The following is a 10,857-nucleotide window of genomic DNA, read 5'->3' as shown; positions in this document are numbered from 1 at the left end:
ATAAACACTGAGCAAACCACATCTACTATAGTATGTAGCAGTTGTTATGGCAGTCCTGGGCAAAGACAACCTAGAAAATTGCCCAGGTCTCTAAACAGAATCCTTGTGCTGCTCAGATTTATTGAGAGCTCCCTCAAACAGCAGAGCCTTTTGCATTGCTTTGTCTTCCAGAACTGTCATTATCCCACATTAAAGAGACATACTGCACAGTTTCACTGGGTGGCATCTTGCTTCATAAGGATGACCACAGCCAGTGGATTTATTCTCAAACAACTGCATCTGTATTTTTAATGTCTGGAGAGAAGCTCTGTGCAGGGTAGACTGCTGAGAGGAGTGAACTGACATACTTCACCAAAAAGCCTAATGTGGCTCTTGTGTGTGATAAATGTAGAAACCAATAGTTCACTAACATTTTTGTTTAATACGTTTATTGTGTCTTGACCTCATACACTCTTTTTTTTTTTTTTAATGTCTTTAGCGATGGACTGTGATATGGCACCTCCTCTGAGTAAGTAAAATATCTTCCATAGAAAAAAAATGATTCCCCAGTCTGTACACAACCAAAGACTCAAAAAATGGGCATAAACAAAAGAGAATATCACAACAACACAACACAGGTCTGTTACAGTGTGCCCAGGGTATTTAAGACAGTCATGGCTGAGGGTACAAAATGCCTCCCAAAGAGAGTTTTTCTGCAGAGTAATTGTCTGTATCTGTGAACAGAGGGGAGGAGGTTGTAGTGTATGGGTTGGGTTTTCGAAGATATGTTGGTGACTTTCGGGAGGTTGTTGCTTTTGGTGAGAGTGAGCATGGTGAATTAGCAGGTGGCTCAGCACAGGAGGATGGGTTCAGTAATAATAGGATTCTACCACTGGGGTGGCAGGGGCTGTGTGCTATGGTATGTATTTCTTCAAAATGTGGCTTTCGTGTGTATTTTTATAATCATCATCATCACCATCATCATCATGTTTTTTGGTTCAGTGAGGAGTTCTGTAACACAACGGCTGAAGCTATATCAGGCTGTGATAACTCTGCTCTCTTAACAGAGTGTAGGACCAAATCTAAGAGTATCAGTCGAGCATTTTTCTTTGGTAAGAAGAAGAAGCAAGCTGCCATGCCGACACCACGTAAGACATCTCTGGCTATGGTTTATGGCTAATTAGCGAAGGTTAGCATACTAAAATGCTACACCGAGATGCTGAAAATACTAAAAATGAAACTTGCTAAACATCAGCATGTTGACATTCTCATTGTGTGCATGTTAGCACACAACTTTTCCTCCCATCTTGTTCTTTGATAATTATGAAGATAATTAACTCTGTCTTTTTATTAACACTGTGACCCATACTTGTGCTTATACGAGAAAACAAACTAGGATGTGTAACGTTTCATTTTCAATAATAATCAAAAAAGGCCAAAACAGTTGAATTTCACATTGGAAGCAACAATATAATTTGAAAATACATTTTTCCAGCTTAGCATGACACTTTCTGACTCACATGTTTGAGTGAAGCAATTCACTCAAATATTCTTGACTGCAGTGTTTTTACATATCAGCATCAAAAAGGCAAAGATGTAAACAAATGCTCAAAATGTTACCAGTGCAACTGTCCAACAAGAATATGTTATCTTTGCAGAAGAGTGCTCAGTCAAACCTTCACCCAAGCAGCCACCCAGAGACCCTTTGCTGCAGTTGATCTCCCTCCAGAAGGCGTCTGGCAGCTGGGAGCTGGATTCAGCTTTGGCTGCTGCACTGGGAAAAACCAGCAAGGAGGTGGAAAAGGCAAAGCCTGCATCGGTGAGTTATTGACACAATAATCATAAGGGGAATTATTTTAAAACAGATTTCATGACATGCTTTGTAACCAGACAGAGGAGGGAGATTAAAGCTTTGACCATATCCGTGATTAAGTTGAAGTACGCATCTGTTTATCTTTGATTTGGTGAATTAGGTGAACCAGGAAGTGTGGGCCACCATTCTGGCTCTGATCTGGCTTCATGGTTCCAAGATGGATGCTAAGGATGAGTGGGAGCTTCTGGCCATGAAGGCTGTGTCATGGCTCCGTGCTCAGAATGGTAATAACCAGAATAATCGGTTGTTTTTAACAGTGTGTGCTGGTTAAAATCAGCTGTTTGCTCACATTCACTCTGCTGTTAACTTGTTTTGTGTGTTTGTTTTTCCAGCACCATATGTGACAGAGTGTGTGGAAGCTGGAAATACTCTGTTGGGTTTCAAGGTGAAGAAAGACGCCCTGGGACTCTGAAGTTTCACTGAAGGGGTTTCTCTTTAGGATTGGTACCCTGAAGCAGATTCACTTTATCAACACTGCACCATACCATCTACCTAGTAACAATTAAATCCCATTCTTTTCTGTTTTCATTTGGCATTTCTCCTTGTTGATATGTTTATTGGTCTTTTGAATCAGAACAAATTTGGTTTTTCATTGTAAAAGTAAATAAAGTAAATTTAAACTTGAATGTAAATTTGTGTCTGAAACAACTGAAAATTAAAATTGGAGCTTTGAACAAAATGAGCATTATTGGCTTCATTTTAGACTTGACACCTGCTCCGTTCTTTGTGCATTAAAAGTGTGTGACACCAGGTTCACATACACTGTAAACCAACAGTGAATTACACATCACATCTCGAACTGTCAGCATACATGTCTGGCCACATGATACCAATTTTTCGATTGTCTGACTGTCCCAGTCTCATGAACACATTATCTCAAGAACACCTCTACATCCACTTAGACTCTAAGATGAACTGATAAGAGTCTTTGGTGGTCAAAGGTCACCGTGACCTCAAAAAACATGATAATGACAGAATTTCACACAAATGTCTGATAGGACAAATTGATGTAGTGATGATATACCTATATCCCAAAGGTCACCTTCACTGTGACATCATAGTGCTCTGCAAAACACCTTTCCGCCCATTATTCAGCATCATAACTCAGTAACAGAAGAGGAGACATTTGGTCAGGTACTGAATTGGTGACACTAATCTTAAGTGTCCATCTTTAAACTGTGGTGATCGTATAGATCTTCTGTGTGCCGGGGGGAAGATGTTTGTGAAGCATCCACATTCTAGAATATACAGCTTCTTTGCAGCAACATCCATATTTGAAGCATTGTCTTCTGTCATCATGGCTACTGATGAGTCTGGACAGACATGGATGTAAACTGCAACTGCAACTTGACTGACACAGGGAGGCATACAACCATGAGGTGGTGATCTATTTATTGATTTACAGTTATTAAACTTCTTGTAATATTTAGAGCTAGGTAATCCTAAATCGGTCTGTGAGAATGTTCCTCAAAATGAACACTTTAGATGACATCTTGCCCTCAGGCTGCACAATTTTCATGTCTTGCAACATAGTCCAACACATATGAGGTATTATACTGTGCTGAGATAACAGGTGTGTGTTTATGAGTGTGCTGGTGTGCTTGTTTGCAAAGAGAAAGAAGTGTCTTGCATTTTTGTTCAGGCTGCAGAACACATGTATGGAAACTTTGTGCAGACTGCTCCATCTCAAAAGAGGAAGTAGGTTTCTGTAGCAGCTGCAACTTATCACAAGCTTCTGCAGCTCTTGTGATCATTTTGGAATAAACAGGAATCCAACATGAAGATCAAGCTCCACCCACCCGGTGCGCTCTTTTGTTTAAATCGAGCATACCCGGTAGGCGTGACTTGTACTGTTGCATCTGTCTGTTTATATCTCTCTGCCTTATAAATCTACGAGTTCTCTCCACATATTTACAAGAGTGATCTGCAGTTAACCGGACGCATATACATCTGTCCATATTGAGGTAGGTGTACATCTGCTGTGTGTTCATTTAAATACAGTGGTTAGCAGAAACAAACCACTGCTATGAGCTACAATGCAATATACTTAACAGAAAACTTGTTACTCACTGACTGATACTGTTGTCACAGTGGGTTTGAATTTGCATATGAGCTTTGGTGGAATATTGTGATGCCACAAAAATATGACAAAGAAAAAGGTCAGTTATCTTTAACAGCTCATCAGCTTGTTTCTACTTTGAATTTCTCATCGAAATTAGATATGTTTATTTCTGTTTTTTTTCCACTCAGTAGCCATGACGCCAATGGCTGTCTAATTCTAACTATAATAACAAATCAGTTGAAAACATGATGACGGAGATTGAACCAGGAAGGGCGGAGCAGAGATGCAGATGAAATTCAATTTATTAATTAGAGTGTTTACAGATTGATACAGATGATGATTACAGGAAATATGTGGAATGTAATAGGCTAGATTAACTGGAGATGAGGTACTCATCTGCATAATACAATGATAATATATTAAAAATAATAATAATATGATGATTATTTTTATGTATTTAGATTGTTACTTTGGTGTTTTGTGCAGTAAATTTATAAACTGTGTTGGGATTTTCATACTTTTTATAGTTTTTCAGTCTCATTCAGTCCTGTGGTTTTAGCATGGTTATAACCATAGATTTATGGTGACATTCATGTTAAAGTATCTATAATAGACGACAATTAATATATTTATTCGTTACAAGAAGGTATTTTAAATGTTGAACATTCAAAATGTAGAGTAATTGTCAGTACGATTCATCACTACAGCAGGAAGTCCTCAGATGCCCTTGTTGATTGTTGTGCAGGTACAATGATGGACTACTGTGGTCTGATAACATCCCAGAAGGAAGCAGGTACAGAGTTGTTCCTCCATAACTGTTTTTTGTGCTCATGTAAACTTCAGCTGCAGAAGCTTATGATAGCTGTAAAGACTATTAGGCACATAATTGCATCCTGCTTTACACACTGTGAGACAGAGGCATCTCTAACTATCTCCTTGGCTTACAGGTTCAGCTCTAGTATGTGGCTAAAAGTGTTTCCTGTTTCTGTTAGTTCCTCTGAAAAGCATCGAGGTGGAGGTGGAGGTGAGGGACCATGTGGCTACAGTGGTCTCCACTCTGAACTATGAGAACAAGGAGGACAAACCAATAGAGGCAGTTTTTGTCTTCCCTCTGCCTGGAGATGCTGCTGTCTGTCATTTCAGTGCTAAGATTGGACAAAAAGAGATTGTAGCTGAGGTGAAGGAGAAACAGAAGGTGAGCTGGACAGCAAAGACTAACTCACAATGGAGCTTAAAAACACAGCAAATGTTGCTCACCTGTCGTCTGTACTCCAGGCTCGAGAGGAGTATGATGATGCACTGAGCTCCGGTCAGCAGGCCTTCCTGTTGGAGGAGAGTGAGCAGAGTCCAGATATATTCTCTCTGAGTGTGGGCAGCCTGCCTCCAGGAGAGAGCGCCTCCATCAGGCTGGAGTACGTCACTGAGCTGGCTGTGCAGGCTGATGAGGGGCTGAGGTTTTGTCTGCCTGCTGTGCTCAACCCTCGCTACCAGCCTCAGGGTAGGAAAACCAGCCAACACCTTCGGCTTAGTGCACACCACACCTATCCGCAGAGAGTGTTTTTATATAACAGACACATGCCCAATAAAAAGGCTCAAGTTAAGGCCACTCGCTTTGGCACGGGAGAGTGGGGTTCAACTAACACATATCCAGTCTGGACCCTTAGGCAAGGTTTTTAATGCTGCTAGCCTACCTCAGGGAGTGTGTAATGCCTCTTTAATTACATGATTTCAAACATATCTGATCTTGTTCACAGGTAGTGAAGCTGCCAGTGTCCAGGTGACCTCTGTTCCAGCCTCTCTGGTGCCCTACAATCTGTCTTTCTCTGTCCGAGTGTCCTCTCCTCGTCCAGTCTCTAAAGTAGAGTCCAGCTGTTCCCTGGATCCTCTGCAGTACCTCAACACAGAGCAAACCCAGGCCACGGTAGGTACAGTGCTGATGTGTCTGCTGTGTGTGATTGTTCCTCAGTACTGAGAACAAGATGTATATGACTTGATTTATATTTATGAGTGTGTTTTGTGAACTGCAGGTCAAGTTGGCTGCAGGACACAAGTTTGACAGAGATGTTGAACTGCTGATTTATTACAAAGATGCCCACCAGCCCACTGCTGTGGTGGAGGCAGGACAGGCGTCTGCCAAGCCTGGTGAGTGCAAATTAGTGAAAGGTGTGACTTTGCAAATAATTTAATTGTCTTCTTCATCCAACTGATGAGTTACACATGTTGTAATAAATGTTTAAAGCCAGATTTGTGGTCACTTGTCAGTGTCTTCTTCATGTTTCAGGCACTCTGATGGGTGATCCAGTAGTGATGCTGAGCCTGTACCCTGAGTTCCCCCAGGCTGTGATGTCTTCAGTCGCCCCATGTGGAGAGTTTGTGCTCTTATTGGATCGATCTGGCAGTATGTCGGGGGCATGTATGGAGAGTGCCAAGGTATTCATCATTTATTTATTTTTATTTATTTATTTATCCTTTATTTAACCAGGTGAGTCCCATTGAGATTGGAGTAGCCCTAAGATGGCTTTGTAGATAAAAATATGCCAATGGAGCCATCTGCGATAGTTTAGTGATATCAGACCAGACCCCTCATATAAGAAACAATGATGGGTGAGAGATTTGGCATTCAAAATAAAACGCAAGGCACCATGATAGACTGTGTCTATAGCCTTAAGGGATGCAGCAGAGGCATGCATATAAAGAACTTCACCATGATCAATCATGGGAAGAAAGGTAGCCATGACAAGTCTCTTTTTGGCAGTGAGATTAAAGCAATGCTTGTTTCTAAAGTAAAATCCTAGTTTAATCCTGAGTTTTTTGGCAAGATTATCCAAATGAATAGAAAAAGTAAGTTTAGAATCAAGCCAGACTCCAAGATATTTATAGGAAGCCACCTGTTCTATGCACTTTCCATCAGTGGTGAAAATGTGAGGAACAGGAGGCTGGGAGTGGGATCTAGAGAAATGCATGACTTTTGTTTTACTAGGATTTAAAACCGGTTTAAGATTTTTAAAATCAGCCTGAATCGAGCTAAACAATTTTTGGAGGTGCTGAAAAGCGCAAGACAGAGAGGAGTCACAAGAATAAACAATTGTGTCATCTGCATACAGATGAAAGTTAGATGAATCAGAATTTTGTATATCTGTGCCAATGTTGTTTATATAAATCGTGAACAAGATAGGCCCCAGAATAGACCCTTGGGGCACGCCCCGGGCAACTGACTTGGAAGATGACCTCTGACCATCAGCAAGGACTGTCTGTGACCTGTCAGTAAGATAATTTGCAAACCAACTAACAGAGTTGACATTCAAGCCAATATTATGGAGCCTATTGATTAAGACGGTGTTGTCCACAGTGTCAAACGCCTTAGATAAATCAATAAACACTGCAGCGCAGTGTTTATTATTATCAAGACCCTGAATTATGTCGTTCAGCACCTTGGAGGCAGCAGTTATAATGCTATGACCTGATCTAAAACCAGACTGAACAGAGCTAAGTTGACCGCTTTCTAATAAAAACTCCTTTAGCTGGTCATTCACCAGGGATTCCATAATTTTAGCAACCACTGAGAGTTTTGAAATAGGCTGATAGTTGTTCAGGTCAGAGGGACCCCCCCCCCTTTAAAAGTGGGCAAAACATATGCCTCCTTCCAAGATTTAGGGATAGAATTAGTGGACAGGGATAACTTGAAAATATTAGCCAGGGGTTCAGCTATGAGTTCTGCTGAGAGTCTTAATAAATAGGGATCCAAGCCATCTGGGCCTGGAGACTTCTTAGGGTCAATTGCTTTTAAAGCCGTAAGGACAGAAGCAGTAGAAGCATGTTCAAAAGCAAAACCATAAGAACCTGGAGTCTCTTCAGCAGTGGGAGGGCTGGACATAGAGAAGGATTTAATCACATTAACATTGAAATTGGAGTTAACATAAATCGCGACTCCGCCTCCCTTACTTGAACGATCAACACGAAACAGATTGTAATCGATTATACTGATAGAAGTCTCAGAGACTGATTTTTTTAGCCATGTTTCAGATAAAACCAGAACATCAGGATCTGAAGTTAAGACCCACGAACTAAATCAATTTTAGGTACCAAACTTCTGACGTTCATATGCATAAAACCAAGACCATTTCTGACTTTAAAGTCAGCAGGAGTGAGCAGGTTAGAGCAAGTCAAGGGACCAGGATTAGATTCAATGTTACGCGAAAGCAAAAGAAGCAAAATAACCAGCACATGTGACTTATTCCTCAATACACCAGACAGGGAGTATGCATGGGAGGGATCAAAAGAGGCACTGATCATTTGTAACATAGTAAAATTAGTCGATTTTACTTGTAGTCTTCCATACATAAGACCACAATTCACAGGTTTATCCTCCAACTCAGTGAGAGACACAGTGCATGACAAATGCAAAAAATTATTAAAAACTGACTACATTCAAGGCAGGTTGGGTTAAGAGTGGGACAGCTACTCATTACCAGGAGCAGTGTAGCCAAAACCCACTGACCATTTGGAGAAGCCATGATGGGAAGGGAGACAATTGTAGACAATTGCGAGGGGCAAATACAGTACCTCTTGTGCAAACAATTTGCAGAGGGACGACGAAAGAACAGGACTTAATCAATTAATCAATTAATTAATTGATTAACTAATTCTCTATGTGGAGAAGAACAGGCCCAGTGTTCAGCAGCAGCAGTGGACCCCTGGGCTGGATGGCTAGACCCCAGGAAGCAGCAGCAGCAGTAGGCCTTAGGGCTGGATGGTTAGGCCTCAGAGCTGGATGGGTAGGCCCCAGGGTGCAGCAGCAGCAGTAGGCCTCAGAGCTGAATGGCTAGGCCCCAGGGAGCAGCAGCAGCAGCAGTAGGCCTCAGAGCTGGATGGACAGGGCCCAGGGAACAGCAGCAGCAGTAGGCCTTAGGGCTGGATGGTTAGACCCCCAGGGTGCAGCAGCAACAGTAGACCTCAGAGCTGAATGGCTAGGCCCCAGGGAGCAGCAGCAGCAGTAGGCCTTTAGAGGTGGATGGACAGGGCCCAGGGAACAGCAGCAGCAGTAGGCCTCAGAGCTGGATGGGTAGGCCCCAGGGTGCAGCAGCAGCAGTAGGCCTCAGAGCAGGATGGCTAGGCCAGAGGGAGCAGCAGCAGCAGTAGGCCTCAGAGCTGGATGGCTAGACCCCCAGGGTGCAGCAGCAGCAGTAGGCCTCAGAGCTGGATGGCTAGGCCCCAGGGTGCAGCAGCAGCAGTAGGCCTCAGAGCTGGATAGACAGGGCCCAGGGAACAGCAGCAGTAGGCCTCAGAGCTGGATGGCTAGGCCTCCAGGGTGCAGCAGCAGCAGTAGGCCTCAGAGCTGGATGGCTAGGCCCCAGGGTGCAGCAGCAGCAGTAGGCCTCAGAGCTGTATGGACAGGGCCCAGGGTGCAGCTGCAACAGTAGGCCTCAGAGCTGGATGGGTAGGCCCCAGGGTGCAGCAGCAGCAGTAGGCCTCAGAGCAGGATGGCTAGGCCACAGGGAGCAGCAGCAACAGAAGGCCTCACAGCTGGATGGGTAGGCCCCAGGGTGCAGCAGCAGCAGTGGGCCTCAGAGCTGGATTGGTAGGCCCCAGGATGCAGCAGCAGCAGTAGGCCTCAGAGCTGAATGGCTAGGCCCCAGGGAGCAGCAGCAGCAGCAGCAGCAGCAGTAGGCCTCAGAGCTGGATGGACAGGGCCCAGGGAACAGCAGCAGCAGAAGGCCTCAGAGCTGGATGGCTAGGCCCCAGGGAGCAGCAGCAGCAGCAGCAGTAGGCCTCAGAGCTGAATGGCTAGGCCCCAGGGAGCAGCAGCAGCAGTAGGCCTCAGAGCTGTATGGACAGGGCCCAGGGTGCAGCAGCAACAGTAGGCCTCAGAGCTGGATGGATAGGCCCCAGGGTGCAGCAGCAGCAGTAGGCCTCAGAGCAGGATGGCTAGGCCACAGGGAGCAGCAGCAGCAGTAGGCCTCAGAGCTGGATGGACAGGGCGCAGGGAACAGCAGCAGCAGTAGGCCTCAGAGCTGGATGGGTAGACCCCAGGGTGCAGCAGCAGCAGTAGGCCTCAGAGCTGGATGGCTAGGCCACAGGGAGCAGCAGCAACAGTAGGCCTCAGAGCTGGATGGCTAGGCCCCCAGGGTGCAGCAGCAGCAGTAGGCCTCAGAGCTGGATGGGCAGGGCCCAGGGAACAACAGCAGCAGAAGGCCTTAGAGCTGGATGCAGGGCTGCCCCTGACCAAATTGGGGCCCTAAGCGAAATTTTATTTGGACGTCCCCATCCCAAATGTATCATAGGTACAAAATTACCGTACAACAACTTGCCATTTAACTTGACAACCTTTATTGGCAATAACAAATGTACTGTAGATACAGTAGTTTGGCTGTATGAGTCAAATAAAATAAAAAATTCAACCTGAAATAAATAAATATTAAATAAAAATAACTTCAAACTGAAATAAAGTCACAAATAGCCATCAATTACTCATCAAAAGAAAGTAACTTCCACCACCTCAATCCCCCACCCTTGATTAAACACTGAAAATAAAATAAAAGAGGGAGACAGGTTTTTCCTATTTAATCATATTTTGTTATATTTCTCCCTCTACCCTCCCTGGAGGCGTCCGATCTCCCTCAGCCCTCCGCCTCTCCCACCTCAATTAAACACTGAAAACAGAAATAAAATACAGAGACATTCTTTTCTATTTTCATCTTATTTAGCTATATTTCTCCCTCTCCCCTCTCTGGGAGCATCAGACCTCCCGTCCCCGCACATACTCCTGAGGCTCTTTTGGACGACATGTCGACAACTCTTCACCTGCTGCAGCTCTGCAAGTGCCTGCCAGCGCACCCCTCTTATTGTTCAGATGTCGAGTGCTGTCAATCATTGCAGCGACGCATGGGCGGTCGGGTCTCTTCTCTCCTTCCTCGAGCTGATTCTACGCGCGCCTCACGGTAGC

General features: G+C 44.2%; 1 protein-coding gene across 10 annotated transcripts in view; it reads left to right on the top strand.

The window, feature by feature from the left end:
- The window catches only part of LOC126399020 (von Willebrand factor A domain-containing protein 5A-like), a 55,216-nt gene that overhangs the window by 22,498 nt on the left and 21,861 nt on the right, over window positions 1-10,857 (top strand). For 6 of the 10 annotated variants that reach the window (XM_050058809.1, XM_050058792.1, XM_050058758.1 and 3 more), the window contains exons 6-7: window positions 5,942-6,056; window positions 6,196-6,344. In XM_050058809.1, coding sequence (XP_049914766.1) covers window positions 5,942-6,056; window positions 6,196-6,344 — 264 coding nt within the window. Of the gene's footprint in view, window positions 1-4,659; window positions 4,708-4,906; window positions 5,110-5,189; window positions 5,413-5,668; window positions 5,836-5,941; window positions 6,057-6,195; window positions 6,345-10,857 lie in introns of those variants that run through there. The other 4 variants (XM_050058800.1, XM_050058785.1, XM_050058776.1 and 1 more) reach the window with 4 other exon arrangements.

The sequence above is a fragment of the Epinephelus moara genome, chromosome 2, assembly GCF_006386435.1.
Source record: "Epinephelus moara isolate mb chromosome 2, YSFRI_EMoa_1.0, whole genome shotgun sequence".
NCBI classification, from domain to species: Eukaryota; Metazoa; Chordata; class Actinopteri; order Perciformes; family Serranidae; genus Epinephelus; species Epinephelus moara.
The sequence above is the reverse complement of the archived record's forward strand: the minus strand, read 5'-3'. Positions and strand labels throughout refer to the sequence as shown.